A 23,690-nucleotide genomic window follows, 5' to 3' on the forward strand; every position below is an offset into this window, starting at 1 on the left:
TCTATCTATCTATCTATCTATCTATCTATCTATCTATCTATCTATCTGCCTGCCTATATGTCTATCGAAAGAGAGAAACAGAGTCTTGCTCTGTCACCCAGGCTGGAGTGTAGTGGTGTGATCACAGCTCACTGCAGCCTCAATCTGCCAGGCTCAAGCTATCCTCCTACCTCAGCCTGACTATAGGTGCACACCACCACATCAGCTAGCTTGCTTCTTTCTCCTCCCTTCCTTCCTTCCTTCCTTCCTTCCTTCCTTCCTTCCTTCCTTCCCTCCCTCCCTCCCTCTTTCTTTTCCTTCTTTCTTTCTCTTTTCTTTCTTTCTTTCCTTCCTTCCTTCCTTCCTTCTCTCTTTCTCTTTCCTTCCTTCCCTCCTTTCTCTCTCTCTCTCTCGCCTTCTCTCTTCCTCTCTCTCTCCTTCCTTCCTTCCCTCCCTCCTTCCTTTCTCCCTCCCTTTCTTCCCTCCCTCCCTCTCTCTTTCTTTCTTTCTTTCTTTCTTTCTTTCTTTCTTTTTCTCTTTCTTTCCTTCCTTTCCTCCTTTCTCTCTCTCTTTCTTTCTCTCTCTCTTGCCTTCTCTCTTCCTCTCTCTCTCCTTCCTTCCTTCCCTCCCTCCCTCCCTCCCTCCCTCCCTTCCTTCCTTCCTTCCTTCCCTCCCTCCCTCCCTCCCTCCCTCCCTTCCTTCCTTCCTTCCTTCCCTCCCTTCCCTTCCCTTCCCTTCCCTTCCCTTCCCTTCCCTTCCCTTCCTTTCCTTCCTTTCCTTCCTTTCTTTCTTTCTTGATGGGGTTTCACCATGTTGCCCAGGCTCAAAATATTTTAGGATTTTTCTTGTGGTGCCTCCTCTGACCCATGGGTATGAGTATCACCCATTGGAAATATGTTGTTTAATTTCCAAACATTGGAGAAAATTCCAAATATCTTCCTATTAAGATTTCAAATTTAATTTGGTTTTGGTCAGGGAACATTCTAGGTAAGACTTTAATCCTTTTAAATGAACTGAGACCTATTTTTTGGCCAAGTGTATTGTCTACCTTGGTAAATATTTCATGTACTGTTGAAGAGAATGTGTGTTCTGCTGTTGGTTGGTGGAATGTTTTATAAATGTCAATTAGGTCAAGTTGGTTGGTATTGTCCAAGTCTCTATCCTTACAGATTGTGTGTGTGTGTGTGTGTTCTATCAATTAGTGGAAGAAGAATGTTGAAATCTTTAATCATAACTGTGAACTTATCTTTCTCTTTTCAGTTCAGTCAGTTTTTGCTTCATGTGTTTATAAGTCCTGTTATTAGGTATATGATTTGTGATTGTTATGATACATTTATTATTGTTCTGATTTCCTGATTGACCTTTTTATCATTATGAAATATCCATATTTGTCCTAGTAATATTGCTTGTCTTAAGGTGTGTTTTGTCTGATAATAATATAGCTATTTCATCTTTTGATTAACATTTGCATTATATATCTTTTTTCATCTTGTTACTTTTTTATGGGAGTAGTCATATTTCCTTTTCTTATGTTGAATTTTAACATGAGGAAATATTTAATGTTCTCTTTTTTTGAGAACTATTGATTGTATTTTGTTATTGTAGTAAAATGTACACATTGTTTGCTATTTTAACCATTTTTATGCGTATAGTTCAGTGGCATTAAGTACATTCAGAAGTGGGCATGATTATGTACCAATAAAATTATACTTACAGAAACAACTGGGTGTGGTGGCTCATGCCTATAATCTCAGCATTTTGGGAGGTTGAGCCAAGTGGATCACTTGAGGTAAGGAGTTCGAGACTAGCCTGCCCAACATGGTGAAACCCCATCTCTACCAAAATACGAAAATTAGCCAGGTGTGGTGACTTGGGCCTGTGATCTCAGCTACTTGGGAGGCTGGGGCAGGAGAATCACTTGAACCCAGGAGGTGGAGGTTGCAGTGAGCTAAGATCCACCACTGCACTCCAGCCTGGGCAACAGAGCAAGACTCCATCTCCCTCCCCACCACCCCCCCCCCAAAAAAAAAAAAAAAACAGGCAGCAGGCTCCATTTGGCCCTTTGACTGTAGTTTGCCAACCCTTGTTCTAGAGTTTATCATGTATACTTTCCAATAATATTATACCAAGGTTTACGATAAGTTAAGAAACTTACAATACTACATTATCATTTTCTCCTTCCTGTCCTTTGTGTTATCATATATTTTACTTCTATATGTTATAAAACCCACCATATATTATTTATTTCAAAGAATTACCTGATAAAGAAAATTAAAAATGAGATAAAGTATCTTTTGTCTTCACCACCACTTTTACCACTTCTGTCACTCTTTATTCCTTTGTTTAGATCCATGTGTCCACCTGGTATATTTCCTCAACCTGAAGAACTACCTTTTAACGTTTGTGTGTGTGTGTGTGTGCATATCTGCTGGAAGGAATTCTCTCAGCTTTTGTCTGAAAAGGTGGTTTATTTCTCCTTAATTTTAAAGAATATTTTCACTGGATATAAAATTCTAGATGGATAATTTTTCTTTCATTAATTTTAAGATGCCATTCCAATGTTTTTTTTGCTTGCATTGCTTCTGGCAAGAGGTCTGTGACAATTCTGATATTTCTAACCCATCTCTATAAGTGTCTTTATATCTCTGATTGCTTTTAAGATTTTTCCTTCATGTCTGTTTTCAAGTAGTTTGATTATGATATACCTTGGTATGGTTTTCTTGGTGCATATCTTGCTTGGAATTTATTAAATTTCTTTGCTATATATAGTTTTCACTAAATTTGGAAAAGTTTTGATCATTTCTTCAATTATTATTTTTCTGTCCCCTTCATCTGCTTTCTGGGACTTCAGTTACACATGTTAGACTGCTTAATACTGTCCCACAGGTTACTGAGGCTCTGTTGCATATTTTTTCAGTCTTTTTTTCCCTCTCTGCTTCAGTTGGGATTGTTTCTGTTGTTATGTCCTGAAGTTCATTTATACTTCTTTTTAAAATGTCTAATCTGCTATTAAGCCTATTCAGTGAGTTTTTAATTTTATTTACTGTAAGTTTCATCTCTAGGATTTCCATTTGGTTCATTTTTTTCTTTTGGGATTTAAAATTTTTCTCTTCATTATGTTCGTATCATTGTCCTTTAAATCCTTGAACATTTGTAATAGCTGTTTTAAAGTTCCTTTGCTAATTCTATTAGCTCTGTCATTTCTGTATTTGTTTTTATTATGTTATAAAAAGTGACATAAGCAGGTAACATTTTCCTGCTTCTCTACCTGTCTAGTAAATTTTTTATTGTATTAGAACATTTTGAATTTTACATTGCTGATTGCTAGATTTTGCTATCTTTATTTCAAGAAAGTCAAAGTTTCGCAGGAGGTTAAGTTACTTGCTGATAAGCTTCATCATTTTCAGGCTTGCTTTTAAACTTATGGAAGCATCTAGAATAGCCCTTAACTCTGCGGCTACTTCATACCTGCTAGAAAGGCATGATCTGCTGGGGGTCTCTACAAAATGTCCTAGGTATTCAGTAAGTTCGCTCCTGTCTGGCTTGTTGGAACTCAGAGTTTACCTAGACCTGTGGGAGCTCTGGAAATTGCTCAGCTTGTGGCTCCCCTGTATGTCTTCATGGACTTTTACTCCTCATATGTCCCACTTAATGTTCAGCAACAGATTAAATAGCAGATGTCTAGAGCTCTTTTTCTGGGTAGCTCCTTCATCTTCAGTACATTGCCTCACAAATGACAGCCAGTTTAGCCTCTTTAAATTCTGATGTCTGTCTTCTCAACTCAGATCATCTTGCTTTGCAAGAGTGCCCCTTCCTTGTGCTATGGTGTAGAAAGTGTCTAGGTAGTAAGCCTGTGTAATCATAGGGTTCATCTCACTTTTTCCTCTTTCTCTCAGAGAACACAGTTTTCCCTGTTTGTAGTTCGTTGTCTGAAAACTGTTGTTTCATACACTATATCTAGTTTTCTAGTTATTTACAGTGGGAAGGCAAGTCAAGTACTCTGATATGGCTGGAAACCTAAATTTTAAAAATCATATAATATACGTTCTAGGGAAGTATACTATTTTTAAAGAGCTCTGTAATTAGTCCTTAAAGCAGATATTTTTATTTTTATAATACACATGTCTTTAATAAAGTAGATATTCTTAATATATGTGCTTGCTAACATTCATTTACTTCATTTTATCTGTGTACATATTCAATAAATATTTATTGACTCTCTCTTGTCTGTGTCACATACAGTGGAAAATTATAGGAATACAGTAAAAAACACATGACGTTTCAAGGAATTTCCAATTAGTAGAAGAAACGGGTTAAAAAGTAATTGCAGTGTAGTGTGAAAAGTGCTTAAAGCAGCATATTCAGAGTAAGAGTAGTGGCACAAACGAAGGAGAGATTAACTCTATTTAGATGAGGAGGGGCTGCTCAAGGCAGACCTCACACTGTAGGAGAATTTTTAGCTGAGTTGACAAAAATAAGAAATTTCCAGACAGAGATAGCATTTCAAGTATGTGGAATAACATAGGCAAACAGAAATGTATAATATCATTATTCAATATAGAAACTAGAAGTAGTTTGGAATAGTTGCAAATATAGGATGCTGGCAATGCAATAAGTAGCAGAAATGGTTGAAAAAGATAGGCAGAAGACAGACTAAAGAGGGCACATAGTCCATTCATAGAAGTTTATTCTTGACTCTTTGAACTTTGGGCTTCAAAGCAAGGGAGTAAAATGATCAGATTTACCTTTCAGAAAGATCATTTTATTGATGATGTGATAGACTAGAGTGGGACAAAACTAAAGACACATAGACCAGCTTGGAGAACATGGCAGTAGTCCAGCCAGAAGATAGATATTATCGTTTTAATATTCATTAATACAACATAGCTTGAGAGTGATAAATGGCAAGTGATTCATACACCCTCTGATTCCTTATAGCAATAAATATGGACTTGCATTCATAAATAAATCTTTCAGCATCCATTCACTTTCAAATTAAAAGTAGCTTGTTAATCATTTCATAAGTCATATATTTTCATTTTAGGAAATGTAGACAGTATAGAAACTTTAAAAGAAGAAAGTGAAGATCATGCAGTCTCACCACCTAGAAGTGATTGCTAAGATTTTGGTATACAAACTTCCAGATGTTTTTCTGTACATGTGTTCATCTGGAGACGAGTACACCTAGATACTCATGTATGTGCACTTAAAAAATTAATATACTTACTGTGATGTTTTGTAGCCTTTTTCATTTACAAATTTGCCATTTTAACCATTTTCAAGTGGTTATACTTAAAATTACAATTCAGTGGCATTAATTACATTTTCAGTGTTATACAATTATCATTACTATCTACTTTCAAAAGTTTTTCATCACTTCAAACAAGAACTTGGTAACTATTAAATGTAGATCCCCATTACCCACTCTCCTCAGCTATTAGTAACTTCTAGTCTACTTTCAGACTCTATGAATTTGCCTATTCTCTATATTTTATGTAAGTGGAATCATACAGTATTTGTCCTTTTTGTTTGGCTTATTAGCACGATATTTTCAAGGTTCATCTGTTCGTAGGATGTATCAGAACTTAATTCCTTTTTATGTGGAATAATATTCCATTGTATGGATATATCACGTTTTGTTTATCCATGCGTCTGTTGATGGATACATGGATTGTTACCACCCTTTGACTAGTGTGAATAATGCTGTTATGAACATTCGCATCTATTGGAGTCCATATTTTCAGTTCTTTGGGGGTATATACCTAGTAGTAGAATTGCTGGGTCCTGTGATAATTCTTTTTATTTATTTATTTTTATTATAATAAAAAGGGTACATGGGTACATGTGCACAACGTGCAGGTTTGTTACATATGTATACATGTGCCATGTTGGTTTGCTGCACCCATTAACTCATCATTTACATAAGGTATTTCTTCTAATGCTCTCCTTCCCCCCTGCCCCCACGACAGGCCCCGGTGTGTGATGTTCCTCGCCCTGTGTCCAAGGGTTCTCATTGTTCAGTTCTCACCTATGAATGAGAACATGTGGTGTTTGGTTTTCTGTCCTTGTGATGGTTTGCTCAGAATGATGGTTTCCACCTTCATCCATCCCTACAAAGGACAAGAACTCATCCTTTTTTGTGACTGCATAGTATTGCATGGTGTTTATATGTGCCACATTTTCTTAATCCAGTCTATCATTGATGGACATTTGGGTTGGTTCCAAGTCTTTGCTATTGTGAATAGTGTCGCAACAAACATACGTGTGCATGTGTCTTTATGGTAACATGATTTATAATCCTTTGGGTATATATCTAGTAGTGGAATCGCTGGGTTAAATGGTATTTCTAGTTCTAGGTCCTTGAGGAATGGTAATTCTATATTTAACTTTTTGAGGAACTGCTAAAAAGTTTTACTAAATAGTGGATATCTTTCTAAGAAAGTCCATAAAAATAGATCTACATCACAGTTTCCATTGTGTGACTAGGACATGCTGTAATTAATCTATCCACTTCCCTATTGGGCATCCTTGTACAAATGTCTTTGTGTATGTTTGTGACTATTTCTAGGATAGACTTCAAGAAATGGTATTGCTGGGTCAAAGAGCTTTCTCACTTATAATTTTTTTTTTTTTTTTTTTTTGGAGATGGAGTCTTGCTCTGTCACCCAGGCTGAAGTGTAATGGCACCATCTCAGCTCACTGCAATCTCCACCTCCCAGGTTCAAGCGATTCTCCTGCCTCAGCCTCCCGGGTAGCTGGGACTACAGGTGCATGCCACTACACCCTGCTAATTTTTTTTATTTTATTTTAATAGATATGGGGTTTCACTGTATTAGCCAGGATGGTCTCAATCTCCTCACCTTGTGATCTGCCCGCCTCGGCCTCCCAAAGTGCTGGGATCACAGGCATGAGCCACTGCGCCCTGCCCTCTCACTTACAATTTTTGACACATATTGCCAGATTGCTTTCCAGAAAGGTTGTACCAGTTTATAGTCCTACCAACCATGTATATGAGTACCTGTCTTCTCCAACTTTCTTAATACTTCATCAGTTTTAATTTGCATTTTTGTTTTATTAAACATATTTTATGTGTTTATCAGTTATATTCCTTTTGTGTTCGTTTATATATTCCCATTTGCAATTAAACATGCTTAAGCCCCTCCCATTTTAAAAAGTAAACAAATAATAGAAATACTTTTGATCTCACACCCATTTCTAAATACCCTAAGTGTCTTCTTTGTAGAGCAAAGTTTCTTGAAAGATTGGTTTAAACTCATACTTCTTGCTTTCTTACTTCCCAGTTATCCTTCAACATAGGGCAGTCTGGGCTGGGTGGGCATGGTGGCTCATGCATGTAAGTAATCCCAGCACTTTTGGGGGCCAGGACAGGTGAATTGCTTGAGTGCAGGAGTTCAAGACCAGCCTGGGGAACATAGTGAGACCTTTGTCTCACTATTCCGTGAAAAGTCAGTGGTAGTTTGATGGGAATAGCATTGAATCTATAATTTTTTAAATAAAATTAGCTGGGCATGGCAGTACACACTGGTGGTCCCAGCTACTTGGGAGACTGAGGTAGGAGGAGCACTTGAACCTGGGAAGCTGAGACTACCGTGAGCCATGATCACACCAATGCGCTCCAGCCTGGAGGACTGAGGGAGACCCTGTCACAAAAACAAACAAACCAAAACATAGGGCAGTCTGGCTTTGCCCTTTTGCTCCATAAAATGGATATTATGGCCGGGCGCGGTAGCTCACGCCTGTAATCCCAACACTTTGGGAGCCAGAGGCGGGTGGATCACGAGGTCAGGAATTCAAGAACAGCCTGGCCAACATGGTGAAACCCTGTCTCTACTAAAAATACAAAAATCAGTCAGATGTGGTGGTGCGCCTGTAATCCCTGCTACTCGGGAGGCTGAGGCAGGAGAATCGCTTGAAACTGGAAGGCAGAGGTTACAATGAGCTATCACACCACTGCACTCCAGCCTGGGTGAAAGAGCGAAACTCCGTCTCAAAAAATAAAAATAAATTAAAAAATAATATAAAATAAAATGGATATTGCATCCAGTCCCTTTGGATATTACATTTTTCAGTCCCTTCAAAGCATTTGATACTATTTCTTTCTTGAATTCTCTTTTCCTTTTCTTCTATTTCTTTCATCTGATTTTTTTTTTCTTTACCTCTAAGGCCACGTTTTTATGGTGGTAAGAATACTATTATAATAATAGTTACAGCATTAATTGGGCAACTATCCACTATGTGTATTATATACATAATTTAATCTTTATAGCATCCCTCCCACCCCGCCCAAGTGGGCTATGCCCTAGAGGTTCTTTCTTTCTTTTTCTTTTTTTAAATTTTATTTTACTTTAAGTTCCGGGATACATGTGGAGAATGTGCAGGCTTGTTACATAGTTACACATGTGCCATGGTGGTCTGCTGTACCTATCAACCCGTCACCTAGGTTTTAAGCCCCACATGCATTAGCTATTTGTCCTGATGCTCTCCCTCCCCTTGCTGCCCCCTACCCAGACAGGCCCCAGTGTGTGTTATTCCCCTTCCTGTGTCCATGTGTTCTCATGGCTCAACTCCCACTTATGAGTAAGAACATGCAGTGTTTGGTTTTCTGTTCCTATGTTAGTTTGCTGAGGATGATGGCTTCCAGTTTCATCTATGTCCTTGTAAAGGAAATGATCTCATTCCTTTTTATGGCTGCATTGTATTACATGGTGTATATCTACCACAGTTTCTTTATCCAGTCTATCATTGATGGACATTGGGGTTGGTTCCATGTCTTTGCTATTGTGAATAGTGCTGCAGTAAACATACGTGTGCATGTATCTTTATAATAGAATAATTTATATTCCTTTGGGGATATACCCAGTAATGGAATTGCTGAGTCAAATGGTATTTCTTGTTCTAGATCCTTGAGGAATCACCACACTCTCTTCCACAATGGTTTAACTAATTTACGTTCCCACCAACAGTGGAAAAGCATTTCTGTTTCTCCACAGCCTCGCCAGCATCTGTTGTTTCTTGACTTCTTAATAATCACCATTCTGATTGGTGTGAGATGGTATTCTCATTGTGGTTTTGATTTGCATTTCTCTAATGATCAGTGGTGTTGAACTTTTTTTCATATGTTTATTGGCCGTGTAAATGTCTTATTTTGAGAAGTGTCTGTTCATATCCTTTGCCCACTTTTTGATGGAGTTGTTTTTTTCTTGTAAATTTGTTTAAGTTCACTGCAAATTCTGGATATTAGTCCTCTGTCAGATGGATAGATTGCAAAAATTTTCTCCCATTCTGTAGGTTGCCTGTTCGATCTGATGTTAGTGCTGTGCAGAAGCTCTTTAGTTTAATTAGATCTCATGGCTTTTGTTGCAATTGCTTTTGGTGATTTCATCATAAAATCCTTGCCCATGCCTATGTCCTGAATGGTATTGGGTAGGTTTTCTTCTAGGGTTTTTATGGTTTTGGGTTTTTGACTTAAGTCTTTAATCTATCTTGAATTAATTTTTATATAAGGTGTAAGGAAGGGGTCCAGTTTCAGTTTTCTGCATATGGCTAGCCAGTTTCCCCAGCATCATTTATTAAATAGGGAATCTTTGCCCCATTGCTCATTTTTGTCAGGTTTGTTGAAGATCAGATGGTTGTAGATGTGTGGTCTTATTTCTGGGGTCTCTATTCTGTTCCATTGGTCTTTATGTCTGTTTTGGTACCAATACCAAGCTGTTTTGGTTACTGTAGCTTTGTAGTATAGTTTGAAGTCAGGTAGCGTGATGCCTCCAGCTTTGTTCTTTTTGCTTAGGATTGTCTTGGCTATACTGGCTCTTTTTTGGTTCCATATGAATTTTAAAGTAGTTTTTCTAATTCTGTGAAAAGTCAGTGGTAGTTTGATGGGAATAGCATTGAATCTATAAGTTACTTTGGGCAGTATGGCCATTTTCACGATATTGATTCTTCCTATTCATGAGGATGGAATGTTTTCCAATTTGTTTGTGTCCTCTCTTATTTCCTTGAGCAGTGGTTTGTAGTTCTTGAAGAGGTCCCTCACGTCTCTTGTTAGCTGTATTTCTAGGTATTTTATTATCTTTGTAGCAATTGTGAATGGGAGTTAATTCATGATTTGGCTCTCTGCTTGTCTGTTGTTGGCATATAGGAATGCTTGTGTTCTTTGCACATTGATTTTTGTCTTTACAGCGTTTTTGTTATAGATGAGAAAACAGCCTCACAGAGTGTAAATATTGTTGTAGTCAGCCTCTAAAATGGCCTGTAGTGATTCCCACCTCCTGTTACTCATTGCTCTTTTGTAATCCCCTCCACTTGAGTGTGAGCTGGATTAATGACTTGGTTTTAATGAATAGAATATAGTAGAAGTAATACAATGTCACTTCTGAGATTACATTATAAGAAAACTATGGTTTCTGTCTTGGGTGCATGTGTGTTTTTCTTTCTCCCACCCTCCCAACCATCATGAAAAGAAGTCTAAGCTGTCCTGTGAAGAGAGGTCCTGGACGGTAAAGACCACCTGGAAGAGAATTTAGGCACCCCAGCCAACAGCTGGCACCAACTGCCAGCTATATGAGTGAGACTCTTCCAGCACCAGTTAAGGCTTCACATGATGGAGCTGTAGATGATAGCTTGATTGGAACCTCAAGAGAGATGCCGAGTCAGAACCATCAAGCTAACTACTCCTGAATTCCTGACCCATTGAAACTGTGGGATGTTTGCTGTTGTAATCCACTGCATTTTAGGATAATTTGTTATAGAGCAATAGCTACTATAAATACAAACTACCACAAGTTTCCTTCTAGGATTTCACAGCTAATAAATATTAAAACCAAAATTTGAACTCATATTAATCCAATCCAAAATTTCTGGTAAAAAACATACTGTTTTTCTCAATCTCTTTTACAATTTTCTTTCTTTGCCTCTCCCTTGGAGATTTTCATCAGCATTTTATCTTTTAGGTTCTTTTCCTCTCAAAATACACTCTCTGTAAGCAGTAAAAAAAACTATCAACAGAGTAAATAGACAACCCATGCACACTATGTATCTGACAAAGGTCTAATTGTCCAGAATCTATAAGGAACTTAAACAATTGAACAAGCAAGAAACAAATAACCTGTTTAAAAAGTGAGCAAAAGACATGAACAGACACTTCTCAAAAAAAGACATACAAGCTGCCAACAAACATGAAAAAATGCTCAACATCACTAATCATCAGAGAAATGCAAATCAACACCACAAAGAGATAACATCTCACACCAGTTGGAATGACTATTAAAAAAAGAAGAGGCTGGGCGCAATGGCTCATGCCTGGAATCCCAGCACATTGAGAGGCCAAGACGAGTGGATCACCTGAGGTCAGGAGTTCAAGACCAAGCTGGCCAACGTGGTGAAGCCCTATCTCTACTAAAAGTAAAAAATTAGCTGGGCGCAGCAGCACATTCCTGTAATCCCAACTACTCGGGAGGCTGAGGCAGGAGAATCGCTTGAACCCAGGAGGCAGAGGTTGCAGTGAGCTGAGATCTCACCACTGCACTCCAGCCTGGGTGACAAAGTGAGACTTCATCTCAAAAAAATAATAATAAATAAAAATAAGGTCAAAAACAACAGATGCCAACGAGGCTGCAGAGAAAAGGGAAAGCTTATACACTGTTGGTGGGAATGTAAATTAGTTCAGCCATTGTGGAAAGATTGCTCAAAGAACTTCAAACAGAACTACCATTTGACCCAGCAAAACTATTACTGGGTATATAGCCAAAAGAAAATAAATCGCTCTACCAAAAAGACACATGTACTTTTATGTTCAATGCAGCACTGTTCACAATAGCAAAGACATGGAATCAACCCAGGTGCCCATCAATAGTGGATTGGATAAAGAAAATGTGGTACATATACACCATGGAATACTACACAGCCATAAAAAAGAATGCAATTATGTGTTTTGCAGCAACATGGATGAAGCTGGCGGCCATTATCTTAAGCAAATTAACGGAGGAACAGAAAACCAAATACCAATTTTCTTACAAGTTGGAACTAAACATTGGGTACTCATGAACATAAAGATAGCAACAATATATCCTGGGAACTACTAGAAGAGGTAGGGAGGGAAGGAGACAATGGTTGAAAAACTATTGAGTACTATGCCCACTACCTGAGTGATGGGATCAGTCATACCCCAAACCTCAGCATCATGCAATATAGCCATGTAACCAACCTGCACATGTATACTCTTAAATCTAAAAGTTGGAATTATTTAAAAGGCAAAAGTAATAAATAAATACAGGTTCATTAGATATCACCACCTTAATGTATTACTAACTCTTCAAACTCAGCAGGTTCAAACTGAACTCATGATATTTTCCTCCAAATCTACTACTACTCCTGTTTTCTCGCTCAAGGAATGACATCCACCAGTCATCTACTTACCTAATCTGAACTACGGGAGTCAATCTTGACTCACCTTCTCCCTCAGCCTCCACATGCAATCATTGACCAAGTCCTATTAACTTTAGTTCCATAAATTACCAATGGGTTCACAGCTCTTCGTCTTTACTGATGTCACCTGGACTGCTGCAGCACTCTCCTGATGCACCACTCTGCCCCATGTGTTCTCTCCCTTTAGTGTTTTTCAGACTTCTAGGTTCAACCTATCAGTGGTTCATGGAAATTAGTTTGGTGGTTTGTGACCAGAATTCTTTTTAAAATGAAATAGCATAGGAAACATTAGTGTGTATAACAGTAGTACTAGTTGATGTGCCTATTGAGTTATAAAATATTTCTCATTACTGGTTTCCATCAATGACGTTTCGAAAACATTGGTCCATTTTTTTTTACTACAGCCAAAATGGTCTAGAAAGTCAGATCATGTTATTCACTCCTTGTTTAAAACCCTTCAGTGACTTCTCAGTGTCTTCCTGGTAGAGTTGAAACTCCTTAACATGCTGTGTTAGGCCCTTAATGACCTAGGCCCAGCTTACCTCAAGCATCATTTCTCTTCATTCTTCTTCCTGCATGTAAGCTCTAGCCAAATGAAATCATAGTTCCATAAATATACTCTTAATGTTTCTTGCTCTTAAGCATTGCTATATGCCATTTATTCTTTCTGGAGTGCCTCCTTATCCCCATCTGTGACTCCATATCATACTTCAGGTATGTTTAGCTAACACCTTCTCCAAGAAACCTTCTTCCTTGACTCTCCAAAACAGGGACAGGACTATTCCTGTATGTGCCCGTGGTAACCTGTATTTATCCCTATCAGAGCACTTACCACATCCTATTAAAGTTGCCTGTTACTTATTTTCATACCAGACTGTAAGTTTTTTGAGGACAAAGACTGTATTTTGTTCATCATTGTATCCGAAAGCCTAGTACAGTGCTTCACATGTAACATGTGCTCAATATATAGGGGAAGAAAAAGCATGTTGGACTGATTCGCTGTTTTAAACCTGGCATGGTGGTGAGTACCTGTAATCCCAGTTACTTAGGAGGCTGAAGCAGGAGGACAGTGTGAGGCCAGAATTTTGAGGCTTGTTGTGCACTATGATCGCACCTGCGAATAGCCACTGCACTCTAGCCTGGGCAACATAGTAAGAACTTATCTCTTTAAAAAATAGACTCCTGCTCAAAACAATTTACCTGCCATGTCTATCTTGTTTTTAATAATAGGGTGGTTCTTCTATTACATGTAATATGTGGTATTATATAATAATGTGGTATGCATGTTTGAAAATGCATAAATGTCTCCATTTTGCTTAAATATGATAGACTATATAAAAGGAATGTAAAGTGATGTTGTTATAGAGTATGGTATATTAAACTTACTAAAAAATCATTTGACTTTCAAATAGAAATTGCTGAATGGTTGAACTGAAACACAGATTCCACATTTATCACATTTGCTCAAATGTTTTATACTTGTAAACAATGTTTTTAAAAGAATCTCTTCCATTTTACACTAGAATGCTCCAGAAGTGAATAATGAAAACAGTGAAATGTCAACTGAAAAATCAGAAAACACCATTATACAGAAATATAATACTAAGCAAGAAATAAGGGAAGAAAATATGGAGAATTTTTGTTCAGATACTGAATACAGAGAAAAAGAAAAGAAAGAAGGCTCATTTATAGAGGAAATCATTATAGAAGGTAACCTTAAAATTATATTGGTATTTTCTAATTTGTATGTTGATGTTTGCAGCAAGTATTTTTGAGAAAATTACATTTGTGTCTCCCCTCTTCATGAGTTATTCCTAGTCTTTTTGCATTCTGGTTTCTGCCTTCACTGTTTTGCTGAGAATGTTCTTGGAGTCACCAGTAACCTTCTGATGACCAGACCTAGGGCATTTTTCTGAATTCAGATAACCTTTCTGTAACCATTGGAATAATTTATTAATCCTTCCATCTTGAAAAATTGTTTAAAGATGATACTGATTGGAGGTGTTCAAACCTAGGCTGAACAACCACTTGGTGGAGATGTTGTAGAGAGAATGATTGGACTTTAAAAAAATATTTCAAAAACCTGAAATTTATATTCTAGAGTAACTATACTAAAAAGTTGAAATCTTTGTTAGAATATAGATGAATAACATTTATGGCTTAAGTAGATAATTCTATATACTTGTCCAAAAACTATTCAAGAAGTTAAAAATATTCACTGGGTAATGAATAAAAGTGATGATTGTCAGTCTTGAAGAAGCCAGCTAGCAATTTCTAGATACAGCTGGACCTAGGTAGTAATGGAAATCAGAGCGTAACCTGTTAGGATAAATTCATTTTTATCAGCTATGTATTTATGTGGGATTGTACTGCATATCCTAAATGAAACAAACACGAGAAAAATAAACCATTTTGTAATACCTCAACTCACTTTCCCTTTACAAAACCAAAAATACTTTGCTATTATGAAATTAAAGTTTAATATGGGTACAGCCAAATATTTAGCATGCTAAAGATATACTTGTTATAACAAAGGGAACCCAGTATTTAGGTAATGTTGATGTCATTAAGTTTGTATAATTATTGACCCATAAAATATTTAAGGTTAAATTTGTTTTTATAAAAATAGGTGATAAATATGTTTTATGAAATCAGGCTTTAGTGTATAATATAAAATTTTACTGTGTTCCCATCATGACAGATTTACAGCTTTTTGAAAAAAGCTTCAAGAATGAAATTGATACTGTTGTTTCTCAGGATGAAAATCAAAGTGAAATCTCCTTAAGCAAAACCCTCTCCTTAGATAAAGAAGTAATTAGTCAAGTACAAACCTCGAATGTTACGGACAATAAAAAATCAGTTACTACAGAAGTAAAAGACAAGATATGCTTGGAAAAAGACAATGGATGTACAGAATTTAAATCACCAAATAATCCTTTTGTTGTGTTAGATACAGTGACAGAAACAGAAAAAATACACCTAGAAAGAACCGGAGGATTAGATGTTCACCATACAGATGTACAACCAGAGGTTGAAAATAACAAAACACCATTTAACAGTATTTTAAATGAGACAGCACACAATACATATAATAATAATAATAATAAAGATGTTTCTGAAAATGAGCCATTCAAACAATTCAGATCGCGTCCAGGGACTCGAGAACATGCTCTAGAGAAGGAAATTACAAATAGTGACCAAACCAAAGCAGATTTGGATTTATCTCTAGATATAAAAAAAAATCTTGTTCCATGTCAGAAATATAGTTTACAGAATTCAAGTAATGTTATGTTAGATGATAAACAATGTAAAATAAAACAAATACAACTGTCAACTAAAAAAAGTGAGTGCAGCATATTACTTTCTAAACAAACTTCAGATTTTCTGCAAGTCTGTAATGATACTTCAGAGAAACCTGAACTAACTGTTACCTGTGATACAGTAATCAACCACCACGTTTCATCTGCTGCTTTTAGTGATAATTCAAAAGTACTTCTTAAGAACTCAGATAAAAATGTTAATAGTATGCCTGTGTTGGTGAAACCCAACTCAAGCCCTGGGAGAAAAACTATGTGGAAAAATATGAGTGATATGCAAAACAGTCCATTTAATAACTGTTTGGGATACTTAGAAAACAATAATGTGAACATTTCCCATCTTCATCTTAACAATGAGAATAGTCATTCTTTACAAGCCAAAGATGTGAAAACTGCTGTTCACATGAAAACTTGCACAGAAATACAGTTTTCCAATAAAAAGAATCAGATTGATGAGAATCAGGTAACTGAAGCCACAAAAAATGACCTCTTCCTTGTTGTGAGCATTAATGAAAGACAGCATATATTGTTAAATAATACAGAGAAAACAGAGTCATTAAATGACATCGTTTCAGGAAAAATGTTCAGTAAAGGACAGCTGGAGGAATCACATTCATTTCACATAGAGCCATCTGGAGATTTAGTAAACAGAAGCGGAAGGTCAACCTTTGATCTTTCAACTTCAGATAAAAAAACTGAGAAAACTCCAGTATACATGAATTTTTCAGACCCCGGTCCTTGGTCAAAAGTAAATCACATTGAAAGTCAAACAGCGAGCAGTTCAACCCCTAGCATTTCTTTGTTGCTGAAGGAGAGACCACTAGATCCATCAGAAAACAAAAAGACCATTCCAGTGGCTCTTTGCAAAAATATTGGTGTGGATGATGTTGGAAAGAATATTGGACCAGGTAAGAAAAAAAAGTAATATTTTAATTCTTAAAATATTTTTCTACTTATTCTTGATAAATGTGTACAGTCATATTTTGTAAATTTTGTTTTAAAAGTTTGTCTTAATAGCAAAAACAACAGATGTGGGTCATTATTTTAAATTAGGAACAGCTACCTAATATTCTTTTGTTTTTTAACTTTTAGAGCAAATGCAGTGAAGTAGTTAAGGCTTCTGCCAAGTATGCATATTTATTGCTCTTCTTTCTATATGCTCATCATTCATCCTGAAAAAATTCCTTCCCTCAGAACATTTTAGTTTCTCTCCTGTTGTCTTTGCCCAATTTTCTCTACCTTTCCATTTCTATTTTTATCTGTCCCTTCACCCACATCAGAAATCCACCTCTTCCTTCTGTTTTATAAGTAATAATGAGGCATAACATTAATATATTTCCTATGACCAGTATTTGTCAGTTGAAAACACTTTAAACTGAATTCCTTAACATATATTAATGCATTCAGATGTTAAAGAGAATAGAGGGATTGTTCTGTTCTTAAAAACTGCCATATGAAATGACATAATGTCCAAGTTTTATTTTAAAATACTCCAGAAAAAAATAGGGGGAGAGGTAAATGGATGAAATACATGACTTAATATTGATGGAATACATTGAAATACATGGCTGTCTACGTTTTTGTTTTGTTTTGTTTTTTATTTATTGATTGATTTTTGAGATGGAGTCTTGCTCTGTCACCCAGCCTGGAGTTCAGTGGTGTGATCACAGCTCACTGCAACTTTAACCTCCCAGGCTGAAGGAATCCTCCCGCCTCAGCCTCCTGAGCAGCTGGGAGTACAGACAGTCACTGCACCCAGCTAATTTTTAAAATTTTTTGTAGAGACAGGTCTCACTTTGTTGCCGAGGCTGGTGTTGAACTTCCAGGCTCAAGTGATCCTCCTGCCTCAGCCTCCCAAATTGCTGGGAGCCACCACACCCGGCCTGGAAATTTTTCACAAAAGAATTTAAAAACAAACACATACTACATTATCATGAATTGGTGCTGTATAAATGTAAATTGAAATAAAAAGCAGTAGTTTAAGAAGTATGATCATGAGGAAAATGGTTTTTTATTGTTTTTATTTTCAGGACAGCATGTTTTCTTTTAATAGCAATCTCATAGTCAAAAGTTGCTGAGGTTGTTAAAGGCATTCTTAGATTTTAAGGGAACTTTGTGGGTTTAACATTGTGCACTTAGACACCTTAAAAAGATGCAGATTCCAAGGAAAGCTTCTGTGTGGCCCTCAGATTTAACAGGCTTCTTTTAAAAAGGAAATTGAGAAAAATGTGGAGAGAATATTTGGTGATTAAAAACAAAAATATATCTTGTTTACTAATACCAATGGGAAATAATGTAGGCAAAAATCAAATAACCAAAACACTATAACCTCATTTCCCAAACTGCAATTTTTCAGTGCCACAAAATATATTACTTAAAATTCCGTTAACTTTTGGTTAGGTACTGCTTTAGGTGCTGGTCTAAAAATCTGCCATTTTTTTCTGAAGTCCTTTCTTGTAAATTAAATTTCAGTGATATATAAGATATAAAGGACAATACCTAAAATTCTGTAGAAATTCAACTTGTAAAATACTCTTAAATATGCCATCAGTATCTTTTAACCTTTATAATTTACATATTTCTCTAACTAATTTCTATCAATTTATTAAAGCCCAGTGTGACCCCTTCTAAACAACCCTTTGTTGGACTTCTCACTGTGGCCAATTTCTTTAAATAGTTTATAAATCTGGCATGTAGTTGGTTCTGACTTTTTCCATTAATCTCAGTTGGTAAAATGTTCACTATATAAATGCTTACATGTGTGGGAAATACAGTAACCAGGGGAATAATGATAACATTTTAGGAGTTATTTTGTTTTAGAAGGTATTTATACCATTTCTTTCACTGCTTTTGATGTGGAATTCTAGTAATCAGGTTTTAGAAAGTAGCAATAATAAAATCTTGTTTGTTTTCAGAAATGAAATGCCTAATATAAGAGCAAAGTCTAGGAAAACTGCAAAATAGTCAACATTAAAATAGAAATTTGTTGCTTTTTAAATCCAAAAGCATAAGATCAGAAACAAGTTCAGTCACTAAAATGAGTACCTAGAGAAAAATTCAGTTGCTGCCATTTCCTCTTTGTCAATCAGATACTACCAGCATTAACAGAGTTGCTGACACTTTGAATAACTGGAGTATCCATCCAGATCCCACGGGAGAACCCAGTGAAGAGAAGAATGCAAGTGCAAAGACTTTTTATGATTCTTCTTTTCCCACAGAACATGTAAGTCAATTAAAAATATTGCCGAGCAGACCTTAGTGAGCTAATTCTACAGATATGTGTAGAACTGTATGCATCTGGATGCTTTAAGACCTAACTGATCTCCAAAATAACATCAAGAGGGCAACATGGCACCATTTTTCACAATTAAGGTTGATAGAAAACAGCAGGAAAAAGTCACAGTGTATAAATCAAATAGATACAATCCAGCCTGTTTTGGGAAGGAGAGTGTGAGGCATCAGATATGTACTTCTATTTTTTACTCATCTAAATTTGGAAATAGTGGTATTTGAGCATTTAAAATTTTATGTTAATAAAAGATGTCTAAAAGCTAATCAAGTCCAATTGTTTTTAATAATGCTTAAGTTAATTTACATTATTTTTGGAAACTGAGACGGAAAGAATTTAAAACTATTTCAATTAGAACACGTGTGAAAGGATCACGTACCCATGTGATACTGCATGGATATATGTATTAAAGTATTTGTAGAAATTATATGGCTTCCAAGAGTCTATTTGTCATAAGGAAATCAACTAACTATAGCAGGAAGGTTATCTGGTTAAATGTGTAAGTTTTATATCATAGTGTGTAGAACTTTAGCAAGAAAAAGGTTGTAGTGTTCAAACTATTAAACAACTTTCTCTTTAGCACATACAAAACGAATATTACAGTACTAACACATCCTTAACAAATAACAGCTATTAACAATGTATTTTATTTTCCTTTATAAATAGGAGAAACCTCAAGTGAGATAGTATAACTCTTCTGGGAGAGTTGAGACAAAAATCAGGAACTATCCTTGATATGGTTTGGCTTTGTCCCCACCCTAATCTCACCTTGGAATTGTCAATCCCACAATTCCCATGTGTCATGGGAGTGACCCAGTGAGAGGTAACTGAATCATGGGGGCAGGTCTTTCCTGTGCTGTTCTCATGATAGTGAATAAATCCCACAAGAGCTGATGGTTTTAAAAATGGGAGTTTCCCTGCACAAGCTCTCTTCTCTCTTGCTGCCGCCATGTAAGAATTGCCTTTTGCCTTCTGCCATGATTATGAGGCCTCCCCAGATTTAACCGTAAATCCACTAAACCTATTTTTCTTCCCAGTCTCGAGTATGTCTTTATCAGCAGGGTGAAAACAAACTAATACGGTAAATTGGTACCAGGAGTGGAGTGTTGCTGAAAAGATACCCGAAAATGTGGAAGCAACTCTGAAACTGGGCAACAGGCCGCGGTTGGAACAGTTTGGAGGGCTCAGAAGAAGACAGGAAAATGTGGGAAAGTTTGGAACTCCCTAGAGACTTGTTGAATGGCTTTGACCAAAATGTTGATATGGACAATGAAATCCAGTCTGAGGTGATCCCAGATAGAAATGAGGAATTTGTTGGAAACTGGAGCAAAGGTTACTGATCATGTTTTGGTAAAGAAATTGCTAGCATTTTGCCCCCATCCTAGAGATTTGTGGAACTTTGAACTTGAGAGAGACAATTCAGGGTATCTGGCAGAAGAAATTTCTAAGCAGCAAAGAATTCAAGAGGTGACTTGGGCGCTGTTAAAGGCATTCAATTTTATAAGGGGAAGAGCATACAAGTTTGGAAAATTTGCAGCCTGAACAATATGATAGAAAAGAAAATCCCATTTTCTGAGGAGAAATTCAAGCTGGCTGTGAAATTTGCATAAGTAACAAGGAGCTGAATGTTAATCTCCAAGACAATGGGCAAAATGTCTCCAGGGCAAGTCAGAGGTCTTCACAGCAGCCCCTCCCATCACAAGCCCAGAGGCCTATGAGGAAAAACTGGTTTTGTGGGCTGCACTCAGGGTCCCTGTGCTGTGTGCAGCCTAGGGACTTGGTGCCCTGCATCCCAGCCACTCCACCCATGACTAAAAGGAGCCAAGGCATAGCTTAGGCCATTGCTTCAGAGGGTACAAGCCCCAAGCCTTGGCAGCTTCCATGTGGTGTTGAACCTGTGAGTGCACAAGTCAAGAATTGAGGTTTGGGAATCTCTTCCTAGATTTCAAAGGATGTATGAAAACGCCTGGATGTCCAGGCAGAAGTTTGCTGCAGGGGCGGGGCTCTCATGGAGAACCTCTGCTAGGGCAATGTGGAAGAGAAATGTGGAGTCAGAGCCCCCATAAAGAGTCCCTGCTGGAGTGCTGGCTAGTGGAGCTGTGAGAAGAGGGCCACCATCCTCCAGACCCCGGAATGGTAGAGCCACCAACAGCTTGCATTGTGCACCTGGAAAAGCCACAGACACTCAATGTCAGCCCGTGAAAGCAGCCGGAAGGGAGGCTGTACCCTGCAAAACCATACGGGCGTGGAGATGCCCAAGACCATGAGAACCTACCTCTTGCATTAGCATGACCTGGCTGCCATGCTGGATTTTGGACTTTCATAGGGCCTGTAGATCCTTGTTTTGGCCACCCTATTTGGAACGGCTGTATTTACCCAATGCCTGTACCCCCTCTTTGTATCTAGGAAGTAACTGACTTGCTTTTGATTTTACTGGCTTATAGATGGAAGGGTCTTGCCTTGTCTGAGATGAGACTTTGAACTTTTGAGTTAATGCTGAAATAAGACTTTGGGAGAGTGTTGGGAAGGCATTATTGGGTTTGAAATGTAAAGACATGAGATTTGGGAGGGGACATGGGCAGAATGATGTGGTTTGGCTATGTCCCCACCCAAATCTCATTTTGAATTACAATTGGTCTCACAATTCCTACATGTTGTGGGAGGAACCTGGTGGGAGATAACTGAATCATGGGGGCCGGTCTCTCCTGTGCTGTTCTCGTGATAGTGAATAAGTCTCATGAGATCTGATGGCTTTAAAAGTGGGAGTTTCCCTGCACAAGCTCTCTTTTGCTGCCGCCACGTAAGAATTGCCTTTCGCCTTCCGCCATGATTATGAGGCCTCCCCAGTCATGTGGAACTGTAAGTCTGGTAAACCTATTTTTCTTTCCAGTCTCCAGTATGTCTTTATTAGCAGCATGAGAACGAACTAATATACCCTTGTCACATTTTCCTAACTGAACTCATAAGCAACAGTATAGTTTCCACTTGGTATGTATAAGTGTGTATCATTAAAATGTGTTGACTAAAGGGCAGTAACTCTGGCATTGGAAAATCTAAGTTGTAACCTTGCCCAATTGGGTAAGTCATAGAATCAAAACAAACATGAAGCTTGAGGGCATCAAAACTAAACATCCGTTTCTAATTACGGTGAATCCTTAACCCTTATAAGATAGCTGTTCTACTTTCAAACAGCGGAAATTTCACATCTCACTTGAAAGCCCATTTTTATAATTAATCTAATAGGGGAGTTCTTTTTGTCTAATTCATAATGCTCTATCTGCAACTAATGTTGCTTTTAAGGATTTATTTTTGGCTAGGCGTGGTGACTCACACCTGTAATCCCAGCACTTTGGGAGCCCGAGGCAGGCAAATTTATTTTTGGTTGGGCACAGTGGCTCACACCTGTAATCCCAGCACTTTGGCCAAGGCAGGCAGATCACAAGGTCAGGAGTTTGAGACCAGCCTGGCCAATATGGCGAAACCAGGTCTCTACTAAAAATACAAAAACTGTCTGGGCATAGTGGGATGTGCATGTAGTCCCAGCTACTTGGGAGGCTGAAGTTGCAATTGCAGTGAGCCAAGATCGTGCCACTGCACTCCAGCCTGGGTGACAGAGCAAGACTCTGTCTCAAAAAAATTATTTTTATAAAAATTTTAACTTTTTCATCAGCAAGGTAAATTTTTTACAGATTAAACAGTGACATAAATGTGAAATAACTTTCCAGGGTCATTAAGTCACAACATGTGGTGGACCTAGGCTAGGTATCATGGCTCTTAGTCAAATGCTATATTATACTTTAACTTTCACATAGAAAAAATGTTTCTTCTCAAAGATTGGTGCATATAAAACAAACTCAATTCACTGGCTGAATAGACATTTTCTAAGTGCTTATTACTATGTGCAAGTACTATGGTAAGCTTCATTGTCCCAGCTTAAAGCTTGACTGCAAATTATCATGTAATGTGGGGCAAATCCAAAAGTAGATCTCCTTACAAATTTAATAGACCACAGCCACACCCATTCCTTTGCATACTGTAAAGACTATTTTGACACAGCACTGAGAATTGAGCAGTTTTAAGAGGCCATTTGGCCCTCAAAGCTGAAAATATTCACTCTGGCCCTGTTTGGAAAAAGTTTACCAACCTCTGTTATAAATGAATTTTATGAAGACTTATAGCCAAAAAATAGTTTTTTACTTTTCAACATATTTTATGTACAGTCCACATCAATTCTGTTAAATTCAGGGAAGGTATTAAGTACCAATCTACTTTCTCTCTATGGGTTCAAAGTAACTTGAAAAGATAGTATGTTTTTCATTGTTTTTGGCATTAGGTTGTTAGCCTACTGCAATCTTGATTATATCCAGGAATGAGGATGGAAGACCAGAGTAAGCAAAGCAAGCCACTTACTTTTTTTTTTTTTATATATATATCCAATGAATTAGATTCATTTAAGTTAAATTTTAAAATATAATCCCAGGCAGAAATAAAAGGACTAGTACCAAGCTAGGGGAAATTTTTAGGCCAAAAATTAGATCTTGCAAGTCAGGCTGAAAGAGAAACAGGTGGTACATTTCTAAAAAGGATAAAGGGGAAAGAACAAAGATACAAGGCAATATATCTGACAACAGCTAGAATTAAAATTACTGCAGTAGGCTGCA

At 37.3% G+C, this 23,690-nt stretch overlaps 1 protein-coding gene across 1 annotated transcript in view; it reads left to right on the forward strand.

Moving 5' to 3' along the window:
* CCDC73 (coiled-coil domain containing 73) overlaps positions 1 to 23,690 on the forward strand; it is a 184,979-nt gene that overhangs the window by 157,143 nt on the left and 4,146 nt on the right. The window contains exons 15-17 of the mRNA XM_026454068.2: positions 13,947 to 14,133; positions 15,125 to 16,648; positions 18,830 to 18,963. Of these exons, the coding sequence (XP_026309853.1) occupies positions 13,947 to 14,133; positions 15,125 to 16,648; positions 18,830 to 18,963 (1,845 nt within the window). The remainder of the gene's footprint in view (positions 1 to 13,946; positions 14,134 to 15,124; positions 16,649 to 18,829; positions 18,964 to 23,690) is intronic.

Source organism: Piliocolobus tephrosceles, chromosome 13, assembly GCF_002776525.5.
Source record: "Piliocolobus tephrosceles isolate RC106 chromosome 13, ASM277652v3, whole genome shotgun sequence".
In the NCBI taxonomy this organism is placed as follows: Eukaryota; Metazoa; Chordata; class Mammalia; order Primates; family Cercopithecidae; genus Piliocolobus; species Piliocolobus tephrosceles.